The 24769-nt window shown below is 46.9% G+C and overlaps 2 protein-coding genes across 5 annotated transcripts; one reads left to right on the top strand and one right to left on the bottom strand.

Annotated features, from left to right (window-relative positions):
* Nucleotides 1-17: 17 nt before the first annotated feature.
* On the top strand, nucleotides 18-20934 carry tulp3 (TUB like protein 3). Of its 4 annotated transcripts, none has more exons than XM_067254308.1 (13): nucleotides 18-92; nucleotides 6192-6233; nucleotides 8371-8422; nucleotides 12376-12538; nucleotides 13518-13724; nucleotides 15843-16007; nucleotides 17465-17598; nucleotides 17707-17898; nucleotides 18042-18154; nucleotides 18338-18455; nucleotides 18580-18678; nucleotides 18937-19108; nucleotides 19241-20934. In XM_067254308.1, exons 1-13 carry the CDS (start codon nucleotides 73-75, stop codon nucleotides 19372-19374), a joined length of 1611 nt encoding a protein of 536 aa, XP_067110409.1. In that variant the 5' UTR covers nucleotides 18-72; the 3' UTR covers nucleotides 19375-20934. The 4 variants fall into 4 exon arrangements, with proteins under 4 accessions (XP_067110409.1, XP_067110408.1, XP_067110411.1 ...); XM_067254307.1 differs by lacking the exon at nucleotides 18-92 and adding an exon at nucleotides 4241-4315; XM_067254310.1 differs by lacking the exons at nucleotides 18-92; nucleotides 15843-16007 and adding an exon at nucleotides 4241-4315.
* Nucleotides 20935-21390: 456 nt separating this feature from the next.
* Nucleotides 21391-24573, bottom strand: LOC136960479 (protein mono-ADP-ribosyltransferase TIPARP-like). The gene is made up of 6 exons (XM_067254990.1): nucleotides 24559-24573; nucleotides 23347-24215; nucleotides 22827-22995; nucleotides 22469-22656; nucleotides 22008-22271; nucleotides 21391-21835 (listed from the first exon to the last, which is right to left on the bottom strand). Exons 1-6 carry the CDS (start codon nucleotides 24571-24573, stop codon nucleotides 21391-21393), a joined length of 1950 nt encoding a protein of 649 aa, XP_067111091.1.
* Nucleotides 24574-24769: the final 196 nt, after the last annotated feature.

Below are 24769 nucleotides of genomic sequence, written 5' to 3'. Positions count from 1 at the left end.
TTTTTCAAGCGCGTGAACGAAAGTTGTCCTGCAGGCCACCAGCTGGGGGATCCATAGCAACCGTGGATAAACATGAGTTACTACAGCATAAGGTAGTCAAACCATATAAATATACGTTTGCGTATCTGTTGTTATGCGTTTGTTGGCTCGTTTCTGTATTAGAAGCTGTTGCGTGCATTGTAGTTAGACGGACATTTCTGTTGAACACAACTTTTTTAACAGTACTGTTGCATTGCGCCCAATCTGGGCGAAGATGTTCAAGTGAGCCAGCTAGCGCGCTAGCACGACGAAATTGCGAGTTAAAAGTATTTGTTTATGGATAGCATAATACGAGTCAGTGAGTTTTATCGCTGAAATCTTTTCATGGGGATCCGTTTTGTGTTTAATCGCATGAATCGAAGTCTCGAGCGTGACATCTTGAACAATCATAAACGCTAGCCAGCTAGTTGACTGCCGCGGCATTCACGCCAATGTTGCAGTCACTGAGTGGCTAAGAAAAGCTAACGGTTTATAGATTGCAGAGACAGACAGATGTTTGGTCCGTGCACATCTGTTTAGAATGACGCGGAAGTCTGGTAATATTTCGTCAATCGGATATTCTTGCGTTACAAAGGTAATCAAGAAGGGAACATTATTGATCTCTCGCGTTACGGTGGCGGTGACATAGGAGCTTGAACCACTTACACTCCCTGGAGACTGCTCTGTTGAAGTGTTGGTCGATGATTAGCATTATACTTGGCATATTAGGGGGGACACGATCGTCGCATTGCCTCTTGCCAAATCCATCTTGCTAGTGTCCAATACTAAGAAGTGACGAGATGAGCTTCAACAACTCCAGGTGAACAAAATGTCATAATAAGTATAACATGATTGGCATTGTGTAGCCTAGCGATAACCTAGAAATCGAACTAAACGCTTTTTATCGTTTGTGATGCATCATCAACCACATCCTGGTGTTGTCAGAGACAACCAGCATCTTGCAAAAGCTAGCATAAATGAAAGCAATGGTTCAGAAAAGCATGTATAGACCTTCCCCTCCCATCAATTCTTTGCACAAAATGCTGTATATACTACAAATTCCTGGTCAAAATAATGAGGCACCTCCCCCACATAATGTAGTGGAATGTAGAATGGATTGAGTAGTTGGAGACAGGCTATGGGGTCGTGTAGTATGTGATTACCTATTCAGAAATCATCACCACAAATGGCTATAAATCAGTCTTTAGCATACGACATACTAAAGTCACTCTGTACAGATAACCACCCATATTTACCTATACAACCACTGTGCTTTTATTGGCCTACAGAAACAAACCTTAACCCAACATGAGATGAAAGAAATGGGGAAGCTGGGTGTTCAAGTTGAGACATGTTCTTTGCTTGTCTGCCTGCAACATTCATCCAGTCTGCTCCAGGACAGAGGTGTCTTACATCTGACCAATAATATTTTGGGAATGGCAGGTTCTTTGCAAGATGTCTTTTCATGTTAACTGATCATGAAAACAGGTGCTGGCCAGCCACATGATCAAAGTGTGTGTGTTTGTGTGTGTCCCTCTTCCTGTGTACAGAGTCAAGTAAGCTGTGGGTCTCTACTTGAATGAGGGAGAGATTAAAATCAGAGTGTAGTAGCTCCCACCCTTTCCTCTTCCTGCTACTATTGGGCTGGGATCATTTGATTTAATCTTTTAGCTCCACTGAAATATTTCCAGGGAACCTCTTAAGTGAAGGGGTAGGGAGGGACAAGACAATCATCCAGGAAATGTGTTACCATGTAGGCTAATAAACATAGGCCTTGTTGTCTGTTTTGTCAGTGGAAATGTGTCGGTGGTCATTGGAGATGGTTGCTGTGCCTTCTGTAGACTGAGTTTGGTAGGAGCTGGGTGCTAATGTATTTGACCAGCGTAAAGGCTGCATGTTGTGTGAGGAACATACAGTAGGCCTAGACGTACAGATTTTGATTGAGCTGTGATTGGACAAGTCCTCACTCCAGCTGCGTCTGTCCAATAAGGATTCACAGATGACAGCACACCCGTAGCCCCCTGCAAATAAATGAGGAAGTCACTCGAATGTTATCTCCTATGCTATTCATGCTAGTAAAAACATCTTTCACAAGCCTCTCTTGTAGTCTGCTGTCTTTCATGTCCGGTTGGTCACACCTCAAGGCTCTCTACTATCGAGCTGTTATTGTGCTCGTATGGTGACTCACTTGGTAGAGTGGGCTATGCCAGCTTCTGATGGGTGAGTGTGTGGAGTGTTGAACATTTGAGCTGTGAGTGGCCTTTTCTATCCCATTTTACATTACATTTAGTCATTTAGCAGACGCTCTTATCCAGAGCGACTTACAGTAAGTACAGGGACATTCCCCTGAGGCAAGTAGGGTGAAGTGCCTTGCCCAAGGACACAACGTCATTTTGTACGGCCGGGAATCGAACTGGCAACCTTCAGATTACTAGCCCGATTCCCTAACCGCTCAGCCACCTGACTCCCTATCCCGTGTCAAATTAATTGTAACTTGTTTAACTACATGCTCTTATGGTTCTTCCCTTTGGCACTTACTTTGGTTGTTCACAATGTGTGCTTCATGTTTTGGCTACTCGCGATGTTTTTTGGCTATCTTGTTGTTATGATCAGTGACCTATGCACTTTGTAAAGCTCTCTCTTGGAAGTCGCTTTGGATAAAAGCGTCTGCTAAATGAATAAATGTAATGTAAATGTAAATGTCAAAGGCTGGAACAACACCACTCAGTGTGTTGCACATACGCAGCCCAGAAGCAGAGCTAAAGGTATACCGAGGATTGGAAAGTCATCACCATCGAGATGACATCAGGAAGTAGAGCTCAGTGGTTCAAGCACTTGATTGCTGATCAAGAGGTCGCAGGTTCAAATTCCCACTGTACTTCACCTTGGAGAAAACCGTCTGCCAAATGGAATACAAAGTTATTGCATTGCAACCACACAACCACAGAGAAGGGCTGTGTTTTGGCTTCAGACCCATGTGTACTGTAGACTTCCACTTCTTTTCACCTGGCAGTATGGTTGTAGTACACTTAACACATCGACTTAACACTACCCTGGAATACAAGCATGTGGCCGGCTACTACTGGACTGTGTGCTAGACTGGAAGGTCAGCAATGCTTTCCAGCTGAGGGAAGCATTTGATTCAATTTAATTTTCGGTTTTCTTAGCACGACACATTCCTAACACATGTGGCTCAGTGGCTTGAGCAATCCACTGAGTTTGTTGGTCATGACTGGACTGCATGCAAGAAAAACATCTCTGGTATTTTGTAATCATCCGGTTCATGTGCCCTAAAACAAGCGCCCTGTTTTTGTATGCTTGTAAAGTAAGTGATTCCTCTTGCTTTCCTTTTGTAGTCCTCCATGATGGTCTTTCATGATTTGTAGGCAACATCACAAGGAAGTACATAGTTGTGTGTTTCTGAACACCTAATGAAGACGCTATAGACTCTCACCCAGAGAAGAGCAGCAAGGATGTGTATTTCGAATACCTCTGGGATGGGATATTATCAGAACACATCTCCAGTTTCCGTCATTTGTTTTGACATGGTTTAATTACTCCCTCAGGTGTGATTCCCCAGGCTGTCCTTAGCTGACCTGGATGACACTCTTCGCTGTTTTGTACCTAAACACACACACACACACACACAGACAAAAGGACAAAAAGTTCCAGTTTCCTAGCAACTTCAGTCAAAACAATATCTTAGTGACTTGGGTTTTGAAATTTGTATATATCCACTTTTGAGTGTGAGGAAATGACATTGTGCAGATTCATCATGTGTCAACTCTAATGAGGAACAAACTTGACCAGAACAGTTACTGAAAGAGGCACAATCTCAGTGTTTATAAGAAAGGGCTCAGCTGTCTTCATTTGATTGTTTTCTCTACAGTTAAACAAACAAACTTTTTTGTACAAACCTGACTTTGATTAGTAGCCTTCTCTAACAATCTTACTCGTCATAGTTGTTTGGCTCATCGTACATCACAGATTGCGAATCACTGTTTGGGGCGTGTGATAGAGAGTATTGCTTTGAGTGAGCAGTCATGGCAACAGCTCTTGGTCTCCTAGCTCAGTCACCCTCAGTTGTGAGAGCTGTCACTCCCCGGGGCAGCACCCCCTCCCTCGGGCCTCCTGGCCTCATCAGAGCAGGTATCTAGCAGGACCATACATGTGAATGAATGCCATTCAGCCCTGGAGTCTGAACTAGCATACGGGTGTACAGCAGCAGCAGCAGTAACATGGATACTATAAAGAGTGGGGGCTCTCAACAGCCTGTCTACAGCCGCTGGTCCTACAGGTACACACACACACACACGTTTCTGTACGATGCTGACACTAATGATGTACTCTAGTTACATACGCACATTGTAACAACTAGTGTGTTGCTTCTCCTTTTTGTAGACTGTATGGTATGACGGGATTAGAAAGTGAAACTTTGAGGTTTGACCCTCCTTGTGCAGTCAGATAGGAGTCTGAGTCTGTCCTGCTCTGCTCTGTCCTGCTCTGTTCTGTCCTGCTCTGTTCTGTCCTGCTCTGTTCTATCCTGCTCTGTTGTGCTCTGTCCTGCTCTGTCCTGCTCTATCCTGCTCTATCCTGCTCTGCTCTGTTGTGCTCTGCTCTGTTGTGCTCTGTCCTGTTCTGTCCAGCTCTGTCCTGCTCTATCCTGCTCTGCTCTGTTGTGCTCTGCTCTGTCCTGCTCTGTCCTGTTCTGTCCTGCTCTGTCCTGCTCTATCCTGCTCTGTTGTGCTCTGCTCTGTCCTGCTTTGCTCTGTTGTGCTCTGCTCTGTCCAGCTCTGCTCTGTCCTGCTCTGTCCTGCTCTGACCTGCTCTGCTACAGTTAAAGATCTGTGTTTGTCTCTCATGTTTCTGCAGTCATGTCGTTACTTATTCAAGGGGCCAAGGCTGCTGTAACAAGAGTGCGTGACGTTGAATTTCGTATGGTTGCTTCGGGGTTTGATCCCCTCGTATGCTGTAACCTAGGAAGGCATAAGAAGTCATCCTCCTGAGTTGTAAGCTCTCCAAAGGGACTTCTAGCTCAAAGCCTTCAAAACCAATGTTTGAAATAGGGTAATCCCCCTCCAAATGTTCAGATGGTGTATGCTTTCATGGGTGTTTTCACCATTGTAGCCAGATCAAACCATTCCCTCTTGTCAGAGGGGTGGATTAGTGGATTCTTTTGTGTACTTTTAATTATGTTGCTTTGCTTTAATAATTTACCAAAGGGGAAAATGAAATTATTTTAATCTGTCCGATGCCACTGCAATCCTTATGCATGCATTACTATAGCATTGTCTCTTTACATTGACAAAAGAGACCCACTGTTTGTCTTATGCTAAACTCGTCACAGCCAGGTCTACATTTGAAATTGCTTTGATATCGTCAGCTGAATGCAGTTAGTTTCATCCTCATTCTGCTTTTACCAAAAGCTTGAGGAAAGGGATAGGGTGGTGGTCAAAGGCATTCTAAAACTTGTTGTCTTGACAGCTTGAAAGCACACAGCTGTCTTCGTGTAGTCCCTGTTTTCAGAAAATCTTGACAGCATAGTGCTAAAGCAGATTCCCCTTTCACTGGGGAAACAATTGGCTGCAGTTTTTAATCAATGCTCTTCAAGGTGCAGTGTTGACGGAGGTGTCCATGGTTACCTCGTCGGTGTCACGCCACACAGACGAGACTGCCTCTCCTTCCTACTCACCTACGCTGTGACAGTAATGAAACATTGATCTGAAACTGTGTGTGTGTGTGTGTGGGGGGGGGGGTTGCTGGGGATAGAGGTCGCTCAATGCTGGTTAAAGTACAGATTAAAGTATTGAGGATAATACCCTGAACTGTGAAGGATCAAGTGTCCTTCACACAGCATCTGCCCTGCTGTAGAAACAATCCACGTTATACAACGGTCAAACAGACATTAACTAGCCTAAGCCTATTGGACTTTACAGTATAGGTTGAAATGAGACCTAGGACTTTGTACAAGCGTATTCTAATATAAATAGAACAACCAAGTCTGGTGTGCTTCGACATAGTTAGCCTGTGGTTGATTGTACATGCAAACGTAGCCTACTTTTCTCAAATAAGAACCTAGGTTTGTGTCAGTTGCAAATGAACTTCTTCCATTGCTTCTTGTCTTGTCCTGCCTCCCTCCCCTGGCCCGGTGCCACCCTGCCCCGCCACTGAAGACCCTCCAGCTCCTCCAGCTTCTCCTCTACCTCAGCTGCAAGGTAAGACGTCCCGCCACTGCCAAGAACCATGACTGGCACCTGTAATCAAAGATCCACACACACACCACACACACCGATTTATTGTGTCCCAGCTCGGACTATCGGTTTCCATGCACGCACTCCCCTAGCACGAGGCCGGCTTCCTTCGGAGGGAGACATGTAAACTACAACCCAGTAGGTTCAAAAGTAAAGTGAAAGCCGAACAGCGTGAAACGCGTGGGACATGTAAAAGAGGTGTGACCTTTGTTCTAACTTAAAGAAATTCATCTGCACTTCTGCCATTCTGATGGCCATTTTACTGCCAAGTCATGCTTGCATCCAGTCCTTGTGGGGAAGTCTAAAGCATACAGGCCTGCTAATCCCTATGGCAGTAACCATGTCCACCGATCCCCTGCTCACACCAGAGGACAACACCCACCTCTGCAGCTCCTCTTCTCTGAGGTCTCTAGCTGGACAACTGTTGCTGGAGTCAACACACCCCTCACCCCCTTGCCCTAATGACCCTACCCGGGTGTGTAATTAACACCTCCCTTCACGCTGTAGTCTGGGCCTGGTCTGACACCAGCTGCTGCTCTGTGGGGGGGTCTCCTAGAAGTGACCTCCCAATAGACTGACCTCCATCCATGGACCAGCAGCACCACAGCCACTTAGCGTTCAGAACTAGCATTAGCATGCTATGCCAACACTGTTATTCTAAGGGCATTGCATGCTTGCACACAAAGTCACATTGTTGGCTGATAATGACAAATCTCAAGGAAACGAGAGCCCTTGTCCGTGTCCAGAATGGATTTGAACATCGACCGGCTCAGTTGTTTTGTAACCCCGTCACTGCCTCTGATGGTTTTACAGCAGGAAACAAAAATGGTCTCTAATGATCTGCTATCAAATGACCTCGTGGAGAGCAGGAAGCAGTAGGTGGAGGTATGACAGGTCTCAGCTGTGCTGCTCTGTGTCTGTCCCTCGTACACCTATGACATCAGCTGCCACTGCGCATCACATCCTGCTGTAAAGGAATAGAAAAAAGAGGGGCGGCGGGGGGGTAGTGCTGTCCAGAATATCAGAAAAGGGAGGGTTGAGCTGTAGATAGGATGGAGCTTCAGGAGGCAGACAGAGACATACCCTGTGCAGACGGAAGCCTCCTATGAGGTCAGATGTTTGGTGAGGTTTCAGACAGGAGCCAGACCTATGTTCCCTCCCTCCCTCCCTTCCCTCGCCTGGCATACACACCCACGCTCTCTCTGAACACCTACAAAGAAATGTGTGAGTGTGTGTGTGTGTGTATACGTGTGTGTGTTTACGTGTGTGGATGTGGAGCAGAGATTGACTCCTTTGACTGTGTCTGTCTCAGTAGTGTCCTGCTGCTGCCCTTCTCCCTCCACTCTGTAGCTAAGCAACATGGGGCCCACTGGTCCTTTCATAGGTGTCCAGCAAGAGTGCCCGTTGGAGCCAGACAACAGGCCACTCACACAGCCGGAAACCAGACTGTGAAAAATGAGAATGATGTTGTGTGTGTGTGTGTGTGTTTGTGTGTGTGTGTGTGTGTGTGTGTGTGTGTGTGTGTGTGTGTGTGTGTGGGTGGGCTATCCAATCACCAAGGCCACTGTGACATTCACGCTAGAGCAGTTAGCTTTGTTGCAGGGCACGAAGCTGTATTTCCAAACATAGAACTGGTTTCATAACTCCCCCATATACAGTTTCCAATATATCTATTGCATGCGTTCAATGTGAGGGTATACATTTATGTGCCTGTGACACTTCTTGTAAAAAGGGCAACACAAATAACACTTGATTTAATTTGATTCTACACAAATGACAAGCGAAATCAAGGGAAGTGTTCAAGCACGGGTGATCATCTGGGCCAATCCTCACGATGATTTTAAACATGTTATCCTCCTCCTCCACAACACACAGCTGTGGCTTCGCGAGCTGTTCCGAGGTTCTCCTCCTTTCCCATCATTTACATCTGCGTTGCCCCCTAGTGGAGAAATCTGGAAAATCCTTGGTTTCCTTGGTGTGTGACCATGCGGGGGGGAACCTGGAAACTGCCTGAAAGGTGCAGCTGTTAGGGCGTAGTGAGTCACACCTGAGTCGTGATGAGAGTGCATGATGACCCATCCCCTGCCCCCTCTCTCCTCAGTGCCCTTGATGATGACAGCACCAGTCTCAGACAGCAGAAGCTGGAGAAGCAGGTAAGCAGCACACACACACACACGTGTATATTCCCATAACAGGGTTTCCCGCAGAAAATGTGTTAGTTAAGGTGGTAGGGTGGGGTTTGCGGTCAGACCGGGGGACAAACCCCACCCTACCACCCTACTGTATTGTTTGTGCGATAGACTAATGCGGGGGGAGGGGTAGGGGTGTAGTTTGTGCCATAAACGAATGCGTTCTGCAGAGAAGGGAGACTGCCGTTGGCCACTGTTTGGAATGGAAGGGAGAAAACAGGACAGAGTAGCACAGCGGATATCGCTATTAACATCTTTTGGGGACGACGTTAGTTAAGGCGGCAGGCGTGTGTTGCTTAGGAGGCCGCCTGAACTGGAAAGTGCTGCGGGAAACCCTGCATAAACACACACACACACACACATTAGCACAGCTGTTCAAGTTCAGCTTCTCTAATCAGCATGAAGTCATTTCGGACTATCATGTTATCAAATGGTAATACCCGCTGCCAAAGTGCTGTGGCCACAAAAAAAATACAATATCCAGGCTTGCCTCAACCTTGTTTTGTGTGCATCAGCATTAGCTTGCCTCAACCTTGTTTTGTGTGCATCAGCATTAGCATCTCAGTGAGAAGCTGACCTTGTTTTGTCAGTTTAATGTCACCCAGAGAAATAAACACTTCTGGCACACTGGTCAACACTGGGCTTAGTGTGGTGATTCATGTCAGGCAGAGGACCTACAAAGCAGCTCAGAGCTCTCTTCATGCTATCACACTTTCTTGACAAAAATAGGACATGGCTTCAAAACTGAGATTTCTCTATATCGCACATAACTATCCTTATATCACATTATACCTCTCCTTATATCACATACATACCTATCCCCATTTCAGTATATCTATCCTAACATCACAAAATGTGATATTTAATGCAGACCTGGGTGCAGTGTTCGCCATGTGTGATGTTGAGTGTACAACTGTCTTTGTCTTGATATACTGTGTGTGTCTGTATGTATGCCAAAGCACTCCTTACGTAATGAACACACACTCGAATTTGGAGGAGTACTTGGTCTTCTACAAGACTAGAACCAGTCCAAGACAACACTGTGCTATGCTCTGCGGTTCTATTTAGTTCCCATGTCTATTCATCCAGAACATGGAGCAGAACTGCCCCCCCCTCCATTGTCTTTATCTCTTTCTCTCTCTTCTCTCTCTCTCTCTCTCTCTCTCTCTCTCTCTCTCTCTCTCTCTCTCTCTCTCTCGGTCTCTCTCTCGGTCTCTCTCTCTCTCTCTCTCTCTCTGTCTCTCTCTCTGTCTCTCTCTCCCATTGTCTTTATCTCTCTCCATCCTTCTCTCTCTTCCCCTCTCAGGAGTAGAGTGCTAATGACTACTGATTCAGTTGGAGACAGGGAACGAACACACACACACTCAAGCACACTTTAAGCTCTCTCATACAAACACACACACACTCTGGTGAGCTGTGGAGAAGGCAGGCGAGAGTGCGCTAGACGGACGTGTGGTGTTAAGGCAGTCGGTTGTCTAGTCGTCCTGGGAGGAGGGTCAGGGAGACCGAGTGATGCCCTGCAGAGGTGCTGCAGTCGGGGGGACAGTTTAGAAGTCTCCAGCCTCTCAGAGCAAGAAGGAACACAAAGCTGTTGGGTCCACAGGGAAACTGTTCACTTCGATTCACCGCTGTTCACGATGTCCATGGAACGGGTTGGTAATTATTGTTTGGTTTCATCCACAGATCAGACGTGAATGTTTAATGTATGTCGTTTGTACCTGTGTGCCAGAATGTGTATAGAATTTAAGGAGCTGGATGGACAGCGTCGAATGCCCTTGGCTCCATGTTGTCGGAAGTGTTGCATTCTTGTATAACATGTAAAGTTCTACATTCCGTACGTGCTCGCCTGCTCGTGCAGTGTGGGGAGCTGTGCTCCAGCTCATCCTCTGCCCCGTGATATCATTGTTACAGTCTTCTCCTGTGTAGATATCCCCTGCTGGGTTCTTATCGTGTGGTATTTTCATTAGCTCACTGTTTAGTTTCCCGTTCAGCCTCAGCGGAGACGCGACCAGCCAAAGGGGAAACACATCCTCTTCCCTCAAACACCTGGTTGCAGCCAGCGTAGGAAGAAAAAAAATTAAACGTCACAATGGATTTGTTTTAAAAATAGCCCTTTGCCGTCTTAGAGAACGTCAAAGCAAATGACTGAACGCGAGAGATCCCCTGCAACACTGCTCACAGGAGGGGCCGACACTGCCCCAAGGCATCGGGGGGGTTTCAAAGTTTGAGCGTTCTCTCGAACAAAGGCAACAGTTGACCCTCCGATATAGATGGACCAGTGCGCACGGCGTCTGGGGAGAAGCAACTCGTTTGTGGCATGGAAGGAAGAATCGGGAAAGGAGTTTGAATACGAGAGCAACAAATGAACAGTCTGGTCATTATGATAATCCACTGTGATGTTGAATTCATTTGCCGCTTTATTTGTAGCCGTGTAGACGAGTGTAAGTGTCACTCTTCTTAAAACAAAAGCCTTTTGAGGTGTTAACCAGACCCTGGCTGAATAGCAGATGAAGCAGCCTTTCATCTCCACTTTGATTAGCATGTTAATCAAAGAGGAGATGCCAAGTCTGTCTGGGTCACATTGCAGGTGTATTCATGTCACACTTGGCTGGATGCTGCAACCTTTGTTCGCGCTGTGCTTCTGTGTGTGAGTGTGCTTGTGTGTGTGGTTGTGTGTGTAAATGTGTACACATGATTGCATGAACTTGAAACACACTTGTGCAAACATTTTTTCCCCGTTTGTGTGTGTGTGTGTGTGAAAACCATGTGTGTGTAGCACGCTCCTGTGTGTGTGTGCAAGTGCTGGAACCCCTAACAATGCGTTATGAAAGCTTCTGGGCTGGTGAATGGGAGAGTCCTCGTCCTGTTCCAACTCACTTCACCACCAAACCAGTGAGTTGTTTTGATGCTGGCTCGCTAATTGATGCGGTTACGTAAGGCCCAGCCTGCCTTACCAGGGACGGGCAGCTGGAGGGCCATTTTGACTGATCCTGTCAGATGAGTTCACAGGACTAGAAGATTCCTTCGATTATGCCATGGAGAAATCCCAGAACTTTCTTTTTTTAACTGTCAACCACAATAACATGTACATGGTAACTTGTTCTTGCAGAGTCTCCCAGTAGCAGCCTCTTCAGTGGCTCTTCTTCTGACAGTACTGCAGTACAGGTCCTGAACCTGCTGTCTTTCAGTAGGGTTCCCATCCTGCTTCTCAGGGTAGCCTTCTCCAGTCAGCACCAGCCCTGACACAGAGACAACGTGAACGTCGTGATTCCTCTTGGTGATATCTTGGTGATCATACTTTTGTGTTTCATTCGGTGCGTCAGTGCTTGATCGTCTTTCTCTCTCTCCCTCTTATTCTCTCTCTCTCTCTCTCTCTCTCTCTCTCTCTCTCTCTCTCTCTCTCTCTCTCTCTCTCTCTCTCTCTCTCTCTCTCTCTCTCCCTGTCTTTACCTTTTCTTCTTCTCTTGCACTCTCTCCGCTCCTTTCTCTACCTCTCTCCCACTCTTACCTTTCTCTACCTCTTCCTTTCCCTCCTCCTCTCTACCTCCATCCCTGTCTTTTCTCTGTCGTGAAATGACGAAAAAATATTTCAAGGGCAGGATCCACTTCACTCTCAGGCAATAGAGCCTTCCGTTACCAATAGGAACCTTGCGCTCACCAGTGACCCATCCACCTTGTTTGTTTGGCTGAACAAGGACGTCGAGTGGTCGTTGTATCTGGGGAGACTGTGATGAGCAGTAACGGGAGCGTTCATTGGTGAAGGGACGAGCGAGGCTTCACACTACGCGTCCTGGGAGCTGAGACTGCGGGAGAGACGGCAGCCTTCAAACCCCCTTCAGCAGTATCCCGCTTCCGCCTCGACTCCGCCGCCACCCACTTTCTCCACTCACCCCTGCTGTTCCCCTCCCCGTCCACAGAGGGCGCTGCTGGAGCAGAAGCAGAGGCGGAAGCGCCAGGAGCCGCTGATGGTGCAGCCCAACCCGGAGGCGCGTCCGCGGCGCTCCAAGCCCAGGCGCAGCGAGGAGCAGGCCCCCCTCGTCTCGTCACGTCTCAGCAACACCAGCGACGTCATCATGGACGGTACGTTTCTATGTTAGCTCGAGGGACACAGGGCCAGGGAGAGCTAGATAAGCCAATGTGTCTCTAGGTTCTCCCAGGGGGTGTATTCATCTGGTCGGGTGTGTCTCTCAGTTCCCAACAATAGAGCTGAACTTATGATGATAATAATAAGTAAAACTGTGTGTGTGGCTGCTTCAGATGTGGAGAGTGAGAGAGTGAGAGAGTGAGAGAGTGAGAGAGAGAGAGTGAGTGAGAGAGAGAGAGAGAGAGAGAGAGAGAGAGAGAGAGAGAGAGAGAGAGAGAGAGAGAGAGAGAGAAACAGAGGGGGATGGGACAGAGAGAGAGAGAGAGAAACAGAGGGGGATGGGACAGAGAGAGAGAGAGAGAGAGAGAGAGAGAGAGAGAGAGAGAGAGAGAGAGAGAGAGAAACAGAGGGGGATGAGAGAGAGAGAGAGAGAGAGAGAGAGAGAGAGAGAGAGAGAGAGAGAGAGAGTATAGCACTTCAGCAGTCAGAATGGAAGGCCTTACGGACAGACAGTGCAGACAGATTTTGACGGACGTGTGTGTGTGTCGTGTGCGTAACTGTTCCAGTTCTCAGGGTAACTGAGGAGACGCCCAGGCAGCGCTCGTCTCGGACACAGAAGAAGGCCTGGAGAATAGACAGACGGGGTTACCAAATGATACGCAGTGAAACATTCACGTGTTCAGGCAAGGACAGGGCAAGCTACAGAAACACATCAGAGGTCAGGGATACTCAGACTGCCACTCTTACACCATAGATTACAAGCTGACATGAGGCCGACATGTCCCTTTTACCAACCCTCATGGGTGCTAACCTAATAAACTGTAGAAGAGTTACTAAGCAGTGGGTGACAAACAGAATATCTGTCATCCTCATGCTAGCTGGACAGTCATTACCATGCCTTCTGTTACCGCCAACGCCTCACATACTAACAAGCTATTGAAGCTTTGTCAACAAATGTCCCCTTTCCTCCTGTAGGCATCGATGGCCCTGCTGCCTTCCTGGTGCCAGAACCCCCAGACCTGGGTACCAAGATCCAGATCCTGTCAGTGAGCCAGCCCCAGCCTCAGCCCCTGTCCCAGCTCAAGCCTCAGTCCCCCCCTGCGGATGAGCCAGAAAGGGATGGAGACACAGAGACACTGCTGGAGCCCAAGACAGACATCCATGAGCTTCTGCAGAAAAGAGGTGAGATGGGGAGGTGGGCCGGAGGGATGGGGGGTTGGAGGGTTGGGGGACTGGGGGGGATAGGCAGGTAAGGTGCTGGGGGGCTGTGTGAGTAGGGCTGGGAAGGACTATTGTCGGCCAAGACAAGTCGTCGGTCCAGACATGTTTGTATTGGAGCTGTGAGCTTGTATTTAGGAAGAGGGAGTTGGCATCCAGTGTGTTTGAAGAGCACTGTTCATACAAGAGTACTTACTCCACACAGCAGTAGGTCTATCAAATACGGCCTAGTTGTGGCAGGAAACTTGGCTAGCAGCAAGGGAGTGTGTTAGTTATTTACCTCCATCATTTACCCTGCCGATCCCCTGTGCTGCGCTGGGGCGGCACACACATACCAAGCAGCTTCATGGATACGGTCCGGTCAGGGCCTGAGGTGTCCCCTCCCTCTCCTGATGCCTCCAAGCCCACCGAGCTGAGCACCACCTGAAGGGAGGATGACAAGTCAGAGTGACAGGAAAGGGGAGAGAAGCAGTGAGAGATCGAAGCCAAACGAGTGGCCTGAAGAGATAGAGAGGAGTGCGGCAGAGCAAGGGAGACTGGAGAGAGTAAAGAGGAAGTGTTGGGGCGAAAAAGGTAGGGTGAGGTGATGTGATAAAAGGTAGGGTGAGGTGATGTGATAAAAGGTAGGGTGAGGTGATGTGATAAAAGGTAGGGTGAGGTGATGTGATAAAAGGTAGGGTGAGGTGATGTGATAAAAGGTAGGGTGAGGTGATGTGATAAAAGGTAGGGTGAGGTGATGTGATAAAAGGTAGGGTGAGGTGATGTGATAAAAGGTAGGGTGAGGTGATGTGATAAAAGGTAGGGTGAGGTGATGTGATAAAAGCAATCTAAGATGAAGGTCAGGCCGTGCTTGCGTCTGTATGTTTTTGGGGGCATTCCTCTTTCCATCCTCAGAGACGTCAGCACGATTATGTTGTGGCTGTCCAGGGCAACCAGGCTTTTTCCACCCTGTGTGTGTGTGTGTGTGTGTGTGTGTGTGTGTGTGTGTGTTTTAGGGCAGCCTGTGTGTGTACTAGGGTAGCCTGTGTGTGTGTGCGCGCTAGGGCAACGTGTGTGGCAGGCAGCAGACAGGAAGGAGATTGATGGTGACGCATTGCTGTGAAATGGCTTGTTTCATGATTTGATGCAGCTTCATATGTTGGTTTCCCTGCAGTTTAATTTTTTTTATTTTATTTACACACCAGACGAGGTTCTTAACTCACAGACTGGGTTCAAGGTCTCAGTCACCCTAACAAATAATTGCTGCCTTAGTTTTATATTGGAAATATATACAAAAGGATATGGATATTATAGTTTCTCTTTGTACGGATGCTAAATATGCTAAAAAAAAAAAGGCCACTGTTACATCGTTTTATGTTGACGAGATTCATTATAGCCGGAAATTTCTGCATGATTACTCTGGGTTAGAGGGGCTGATGATAGGATATTAGGCAGCCTACTTACCTATATTCATCTGTTCCCCGCTTGAAACACGAGTCTTGGTGACACTTACCTTTCAATTATGCAAACCTTCATCAGTTATATCACCTAGATTTAGCACTGGGTCTTATCCTCAGGTAACTCACAGGTATTCCTGTCTCCTCTCAGTTTCACATCCCTCGAAGGAAATGAACGTAAAAAGAACTCAACTGCATTTCCTTGAAGATTAAAATGAAAGAGTTGACCATAATCGGTTCGAGCTTTTAACGAAGGGAATGGAGAATGAAGTGAATGGAATACAATCTCCATTCACAATCTCCATTCTCAGTGAGGGCTTTAAATAAAAAATGCAGACTGATTTCTTTTCCGGTTTCAAATGATAATTATGGAGCCTTGTCTCATAAAGGTTGAGCAAGCATGATCAGGCTCCTTTGACATTTCCAACAATCCAATTAATGAAGCTTGTCAGCCGTCCTCCGCGTTGTTTGCTGTTTTTAATTGGTGCCCTGGAGTCACGATCAAAGTGTAACATTTGGAATGTGTGTGTGTGTGATGCTAAGCACTTGTTTGGCATCCAGATGCATCTCCAAGGCTGGAGCTGAAAGGGAACGGGTGTGTCAATATTGTTTCTAGCAGCTCAGGTCTGTTACATCTTTACTGCAGAGGCGTGGGACTGCTCTCTCAGCTCTCAGCCCCCCCCCTCCGAGGCTGGCCCTGCCCGTGACAGGGTGAACCAGCTGAGGTCCAACCCTGAGGAGGAAGGCCCAGAGGGGTCAGGGGAGGGCCCAGAGCGCCCCCTGTCAGCCAGGGTGAAACTGCTTCAGTCAGGTAGAGTGCAGTGCTTGCGGTGGTGGATGGTGTTTGGGTGCTGGGAAACGGGTCCCTTTGTCTCTTTCACTCCATCTTTGCAATACTGTGTCACATGTTGATTCGAGTGGTTTGACGATATGGCACTGACAACGACTTTAACTTACTGTATCATACTGTAAGATACTGGTTTCTGTTTGAAATGGAAGAGGCATATATGCTTCTGGCTGACAGGCACAACCATGAGGAAACTGTCTGAGGCTTAAGGTTGTGCATAATATGCCTGCCTTGAGATTGGACTCAAATTCTTCCAACAAATCAAACTGACACAGCTGCAAAGATAGAGTCCTCTCTCCCTTTTTTTTCTGGCTCTGCTAACTTTGATGTCTACTTTTCCTCACCCCTCAACAGCACTCTCGTTTCCGTGGCGGCTTTAGAGTAATCCACAGAGCTAGCCGGAGTCTCGGCTGATGAATCTAATTAACAGTGAGATACTGACGCATGTCTACTGCAGGCCAGCTCGTCCAGATGCCTGGATGTCTGACCACTCTTATGATGTGATGTGTCTGCTCTGCTGATGAAAGCACTCTGAGAGGAGTTCAGCATCTCTTTCTCATCCTTTAAAACCCTCGCAAGTGGAGGGTTGGGGAAAAAAAGGGGAATAATTGCTGACAATGGTCTATTTCTGTCTGTAAAGAGCGTCTTTAGTTGACAACGCCAGGAAAAGCCAGCTGAATTGAAAGGGGCCTATTTGGCCCGCATTGTCAAGATGTACCCTTGGACCTGAACATTGTGCTCTCTGTGAATCTCTGTAGAAGACAGAGCCAGGTTGGTTATTAGCACATTCATTGTTGTCCATTTCAGTGCAGAGCCGGATAAGATACAATGGCGGAATGACACAATAGCAGACGTTAAGTGCTGAACTATAATGGGGAACATGGTTTTTGGTTCCAACTTCCAAAGACGCCGTGTCAATTCATCCCTCTGTGGTTAGCTTACATACTTTCTCCTCAGTTATGAGTGTGGATGTTTGGTATGCAGCTAGTTTGACTCCTCAAAAATAAACAAGTCTGTTGAATCTTTAAGTAGGCACAGAAAGAGGGGCTTGAGCTGCATAATATAATACTTGGTTTTTCCCATTGCAGAAATATTGCATCAGTTTGGATCAATTTAGCCGAATTTCTTTCATTTTTAGTATCACACATCAAAGTGTAAGTGATAAAGTAAAAAATATGCATATTCCGTTTTTCTGCTAATCATAACCTGCAGGGAATCTCTTATTCTCTCACGTTTAAACAAAGCTCTTCCTCTGGGGATAAAAGAACAGGGAAGCCTTGGGATTATAACATGCAAATGGGTGTTCAACTGTCTGCTTGGGCGCATCTCTTTTGGTGGAACAAGAATCAAGGCAACCTAAATGTCAGATCTCCCAAGCACACTCAACCCTCCTCACTCCTCTGGCCCCCTCGCTCCACCAGGGCTCTCTGGCAGCATGCACTACGACGAGGCCAGCGAAGATGAGGGAGATGAGGAGGAAGATCGGACTCGGTCCCTGTCCCCGAACACAGAGTCCACCAGGCCGGCGTCAGCCTCCAGCACCAAGTCTAACACAGTAAGAACCAGGCCTACAGTCCTACTTCTGACTGGCTTCCCTCTGTGGCTAAATGCGGAACAAAAACGATTGTTTTAACGTATCCGTGTGTGTGTGTGTGTGTGTCAGGAGTATGTCACCACAGGTTCTCCCACAGCAGAGAGCCCCCTGATTGAGGTGGACAACCTGGAGGAGTTTGTGCTGCGTCCTGCCCCTAGGGGCGCCACGGTCAAGTGTCGCATCACCAGGGACAAGAAGGGCATGGACCGAGGCCTGTACCCTACCTACTTCATGCACCTGGAGAGAGAGGATGGCAGGCGGGTAGGGCGTCCGTTCTGGTTTTTAACCTCCAATTGTGAACACAACCCATGGTTCCGAGTCATCTCGTTTCCCCCACGGTTGTCTTGCGTGTCATTGCCGAGAAACGGCAATAATCTCCTGGTGTGCGTTGTCGTGTCTGCCAGCTGTTCCTGCTCGCGGGGAGGAAGAGGAAGAAGAGCAAGACCTCCAACTACCTGATCTCCGTGGATCCCACGGACCTATCACGCGAGGGAGAGAGCTTCATGGGGAAGCTAAGGCAAGACGCCCACCACAGACGCTCTCAGCTTAAGCAGCTGGTGTTAAAGGGATAGTCCAACCAAAACACTAAATCATTCAGAGCCTCGCTGTCACTTTATATTCCAGCCTTCTGGGTGAAGGGCTGTCGGTGGAGCACGGCTAGACGTAAGAACCTCATTGTGTTTTCCTGTTGGTGCTGCAGGTCCAACCTGATGGGGACCAAGTTCACGGTGTATGACAACGGCACCAACCCCTGCAAGAACCCTGGGACCCTTCTGGAGGAGAGCAACACACGGCAGGAGCTGGCGGCCATCTGCTACGTGAGTCCCTCACACACACACACACACACATGCAGACACACACACAGGCAGACACACAAACACTGGAGTTATTTAATCCTTAAGACAGGTGTGTGTGGTTCTGAACTCTCGTCTTCCTTCACAGGAGACTAATGTGCTTGGCTTCAAAGGTCCACGGAAGATGACCGTCATCATCCCTGGTATGAACATGAACTTCGAGAGGGTCCCTGTCCGCCCCACCAGCGTGAGTCCGGGCCTATGATGTCACTTCCTCTGTCGCACGGACTAAGAGAGTGTTATCGGTGCTGTCTCGGTGTATTATCGCCGCGTTCACTACTGACATCATCATACTCGCTGCAGGCCTGTCATTTCAGAACCAGCACAGAATTACATCATTCTCATAATTGCAAATAATATGGGGCAATTTGTCCTCACACACACCAGAGTTTGCGTATGAGTGTGCAGTCTGTGTGACAGCTGTGTGTGTGTGTTGACTCTGCAGGAGCAGGACAGCCTGCTGAGTAAGTGGCAGAACCACTCCCTGGACAACCTGATCGAGCTGCACAACAAGGCCCCGGTGTGGAACGACGACACCCAGTCCTACGTGCTCAACTTCCACGGCCGCGTCACCCAGGCCTCCGTCAAGAACTTTCAGATCGTCCATGACAACGATCGTGGGTCTAGTCCGTGTTTCCCCCTCTCGTTCTCTCTCTCTTTCTCTCTCCCTACTCTAGATCAGGTTGTGTAGATCCTTGTTGTTCGTAGTTTCATGTGAGGTTCAACTGTCTCCCTTTTGACCCTGACAGCGGACTACATCGTCATGCAGTTTGGCAGAGTGGCCGAGGACGTGTTCACCCTGGACTACAACTACCCCATGTGTGCCCTGCAGGCCTTCGCCATTGGCCTGTCCAGCTTCGACAGCAAACTGGCCTGCGAGTGACCACACCGCCCCACTTCAGCATGATAACCCCCCCCCATACACACACACACACACACTCGCCCCCTATCTCTCCACAGGACTGGGTGCCTGACCATTCCCCTGCTTCGGTGCTCAGACTCAGATTCCCTGTACCGTTGACCAGCTGTAGCTGTACTTTGCCTCGGAAAGGAAAACCATGAACTCTGCTCGCCTTCCTGCTAATGACATGTCCTCCTAACACCACTCCTCTCCCTGTCAGCGACTTGTCAAATCATGACAGTCAAATCAAACTGACCAAGAGGAGGGGGATAACTTGGGTGAGACGCGTGTGGGCCACTCGGATCAACAGGAACCATTAAACTACCACTGCACCAAGAGGGGAACTTAAGGCTATGACGCCTTTGTTTCTATTTGTATTTAAGCAATGCTTTGTGTTTAAACAAGTTTGTACTTGCAGTTTTACAATTTAGTCATTGTTAATTGGTGAATGTGTATAAAGGGAAAGAGGACACAGTCCCCAACACTCCAGTGAAGGTGAACTCAAGCACAGAACATGCCTCATCACTCACATCACACGGTATTAGATTTGAATGACTTGCTGCCTGGAAATTACCGTTGCGTTATATTTTGTGGCAGATTGTTTTTAATGTTGCTTTTATTGCCTTCCTTCGTTTTTGTGCTCTTGCATTAATGTCACAGAGATTGTGACCATGTCGTTGATTTCTGCTTAAAAAAGAAAAAGTATCCATGACATTTATATCCTTTCATATCCATTTAATACTTTCTTATCACTACAGGTTCCTGTTTAATCTGAGCAGATTATTACTTAACTACAAATATCTGTGTTTGTGTTTTAGTGAAGTGTCTATAGTTTTTCTACATAGCATGGTACTATAACGTCACAGAAAATTACTATGTTTAAACCATGCAGGAAAACAAATGGAGTAGTTCCGGAGAGATAAAGGGATTTATTTTATCGTTTATGACATAATGTTCACTTTTCTATGAACTGAAAATGTTACAAAATGTCAACTAAATGTCATGTTAGGACAGGAAGAGAATATAATGGCCTATACTAAACCTTCGCCAAAATAAATCTACCCAACCATTACAAATTATATCAGATTTCATAATACAACACAATACTGTTGAAATAATAAAACAAGAAGCTTAGACTGGAACAATACCTTGGTAATAGGGGTTCAGAATTCCTAGTTTCAGTCAAAAGACTAGCCCAAGAGTAAAATTACCTTACAATGGATCTTTGGAAACACAAGGTTATTTTAATGATGTAATAGAATGTCGCTTATTATGAGCAGTGGAATGATTTCTCTTGAGTAAGAAAATGGTTGATTCCAGAACAACATGTTTCAGCACTGATCATGTGTGTGCCAGAACCCTTAAGGAAGTTTAGCTTTTTTGAAAACGAAGGGAAAGGTTTGATACAACGTACAAGTTATTTAAATAATACAACTTTTACTATGAGATTTTTGGTAAATGACATTCCATTCATAATCTAGTGTACTTTTATGGCATATGTTCAGATCTAATTTCATATGAATGTAAATTAAATGAATTTATTGTAAGTGATTTAGACTCGTTGTTTCATTTACAGTAAGAAACATTTGCTTTATTTTTAATTTATATACAGAACATTTGTGAATATTTGACTTAACAGTTTATTTTTTCAGAAACACTACTTAGTCAAAATAAACAGTTGGAAAACATACAAACATATCCACTGTTTACCATGAAGAAACTCTGAATTAAACTGGAAGATTGCATATCCTCTTCCACTCATCTTTTTTTTCTACTTGATAATGGTTAAACTCCACTGGACCCATGCGTCATTTGTATTCATCTAAAGATAAAAGGTGATCTACTGCAGATACAATTTTCCTTTGAACCAGGTGAACAAAAATATTCAACAGTAAACAGTTTTGACATCTTATGTCTGGATCTCTGTAACTCGAGTCACAGTCAATCTTCTTCAGAATTAACATTTACTTGTTAACAAAACTAACATATTCACTAGGCTCACACCAATTCCACCACCAGGGGCAGCTCTCTGTACTTGATTAGGTAGTATGGGTAGCACTGGCACCTGTCAAAGACTACAAAGATGGAGGGCTTGGACAGGCTGTCCACACAGGAGTCGTACAGGTTGTAGTTGTTCTTGTTGACCGGCGGGGGACGGCGGAACTTCTGCTTTCCCACGACCATCTTGCCCACCAGAACCTTGGCGAGGAACATGTGTTGGGTCAGGCTGTCACCAGACGGGGTAGCGTAGGTGTTGGAGTAGCTAGCGTCGCAGGCAAAGTAGGCACCGTACCCGTGAGACACGCCGTTGACCCCGGCGACGCGCGGGTCGATGTTGTTGTGGCAGATGTCTTGAATGTTGGTGCCTGGGGTGCCGTGGAACAGATGTCGCTCCAGCCCCTGACCTGCCCTGGGGTCACACTTCAGCATGTGCTCCTTATGTCTGGGGCAACACAGACTTGTTAGCACAAGGTGCCTAAACACATTCGGAAAGACACTCACATGATTGTACATTGTTGTGTTTAAATGTGCTATAGGATTAACTCTGACTTGGCGGCATTACTCATTGTTACAGTGAAACTTGTAAAGCAGTAGGTATTGGTTACTTCCTATACCTCTGGAACTTGTCCCAATGGAGGACGTTTTGAATCTGCAGGATGTTGAGGATCTCCACGCTGATCTCTGGCAGGCTCTGGTGGAACAGGCGGTAGATCTTCTGGTAGACTGGAGAGAAGGGGGGCACGTCCACCATGATGCTGTTCTGCTCTGGGTTTGGAGCCCACGTGGGAGGGTACCAGGTGGAGAACTCTTCCAGGGGATCCACGCTGAAGTTACCCGCCGGTGAATCAGCAGGAGTGGGGACAGTCAAAATGCCTTTCCTGTGCAGTGAGTGGAAAGTTGAGGCGATGTAAAAGTGCTGTCTGTGATTTAGATTTCCCCAGATTGGGCTCGACACTAGCTAGATTGCACTAAGTATTGGGTTGACATGTCTCCCCCCCCCCCCCCCCCCCCCCCCCCCCCACATTCAGACATGTTGTATTTGTAAACTCCAGCCCCACTCAGCAATGGGCTGTACCTGAGGTGAGGCAGCAGGTCTAGCACCGAACGGTAGGCCGGTCTCCATCGGATCCTGCGCTCAAAGCCTGTGGTGACATTGGTCTGGGTCATGCTGAGGAAGTTCACCATGTACTCCTGGGATCCGATGTGGAAGCGACAGTCCAGTCTTTCACTGGCCATCGCATCCAGAAGGAGCTTAGACACATCCTGCCAAAGCCATCACAGACACTCCTATCACTAAAGCTCAGTATTAATGACATGCAGTCGAAGGACAGAAGAAGAGATTGACTGGTACAGAGGAAGATGCCAATGCAATGTGTTTGTGTGTGCGTGTGGTCGTGTGTATGTGTGTGTGGTTGTGTGCACAGTAGCCCTACCTGTTTGTACTCTTCCCAGTTAAGGTAGTTCCACCAGAAAAAGTGCCACTCGGTAGGGAAGTGGGGGTTACACATTCGGTTGGAGGTGTTGGAGAGACGCCTAACCAGGTCATACTTCTCAGATTTTCCAACCTCCATAGTGTCAAACGACAAGGTGACTACAGACATTCTGAAAGATATTCACAACACATAATGTTGGGAAATGATGTCCAAATGAAGTGAATTGGACACAAGATTTCACATTTCTGAATAAGCTTGACATAATAAATGCATTTCATTCATTTGACACATACTTTCATCCAAAAAGACACGACAAAGAGTGCATAGAAGGTACGGCAGAAGATCATGGACATAGTTTTAACAGTATTCGGTAAGAGTTAAAGTCTTCAGCTACCAGGTACAATGGACAAAAAGATACAAAGCAACAATAACATCTTGGTTACAGTATCTGGCTAATTAAAGCAGAAACAAACCACAAATATCCATAGTGTATTAGAGTATGCTGCATTACTCTACTCACCCATCACGCACGCTTATCTCGTCTCTGCTGACATGACAGTACAGCCTCTCCAGGCGTACCTGGTTACAAGTGGAAAAGTCCAACCACTGATCGCACGTGCTGTTCCGCAGCTGCCAGTGGAAGGGGAACGGCGTGTGATGTTTCTTGCACTTGAGCCCAAGGAAACAATCGTTGATCAGGAAGTGGTCGCATATCTGGATGTCAGGGGAGTTCTTGGTGTGGAAGAGGTGACAGGCAGACAGGGGTGGAGTAGAGGTTGTGAACTGGGCCTGGTAGCTTGTGGTGGCTACAGTGCTATCTTTCTTGGCAGAGGTGCTGGGCTGAGTTGGAGGTTGAGGTTGCTTGATGATAAAAGGCAACGGGAGGATGACAGAGTTGGGGATGAGGACCTGGTTGGGGGTGGGGAGGCCGGGAGGGTGAGGTGGTAGGGATATCTGGAGGCTGCTCTGGGGGAAAGTGACCAGGACATTAGGAGTGTTTGGGTCTGAACCTGCGTGTTGAGACAGGGATTGGATGATGATTTGTTGAAGGCTGATGGCTCCGGTCTGGGGCTGGGTTGAGGCCAGGGTGGTCCTGGGTGTGACACTGATTTGGCTACACCCTGGGGCTGGCACCGGCTTGGACAGAAGAGGAGTGAAACAAACATTAATACTGTAAGGTGTCACAGTCCATCCGATGTCCACTTGTTGTGAGCGCATACTGTCCCACACTGGAAGGCTGGTGTTGGTGTCAGAGGGCATCTCCAGAAGAAGAAGACGGGAGCTCAGAAAGCTGACTTTGGATGACGCTGAAGGTGAATCTTTGCGAGAAATCTCACTTTCCTTTCTCTTTTTCATCTTGCTTGTTGAGAGGTTAGTCTCTTTTATAATCTGTAGAGAAATACGAGTTTAAAGCAGGAGTATCTACTTTAAAAACTGCAAGGATATATCTAAAATTAATAATTAATTCGATGGTTTCTGTTCCAAAGCACAGGAGACACAAGTAATGGTCACCGTCTAAGCTATCCTTTTACTCAATTTAAAAAAAACAAAAAACCATGTGCGATTTGCTAACTCTAGAGGGAGGCTATCGAGGGCATAGTGACGGGTTTACACAACATTAAGTCAAACAATCATTCAAACCATCTTAAAAACGTTATACACACATACATAGACATAATAACAATATATTCCTTCAAACACTATTATAATATAGGTATAAGACGTAGCCTACTTCTGTCTTCTTCATTACACTGCGTTGTGCGTTACTGTACCGCTTTGTCGACTGTCCTATTAGAAGTTCCCTTTACACAAGTTAATAGGCCTACAAGTCAAACGATGGTGGACTGAAACATTCGTCTACTAACATAATTAAATGTAGGCCTCCTCAGTAGGTGCCCTCCGGAGAATTTTACAAATTATTTTAGATTTTAGCCGTTCCGAGG

Source organism: Osmerus mordax, chromosome 17, assembly GCF_038355195.1.
Source record: "Osmerus mordax isolate fOsmMor3 chromosome 17, fOsmMor3.pri, whole genome shotgun sequence".
Classification (NCBI taxonomy): domain Eukaryota; kingdom Metazoa; phylum Chordata; class Actinopteri; order Osmeriformes; family Osmeridae; genus Osmerus; species Osmerus mordax.
The sequence above is the reverse complement of the archived record's forward strand: the minus strand, read 5'-3'. Positions and strand labels throughout refer to the sequence as shown.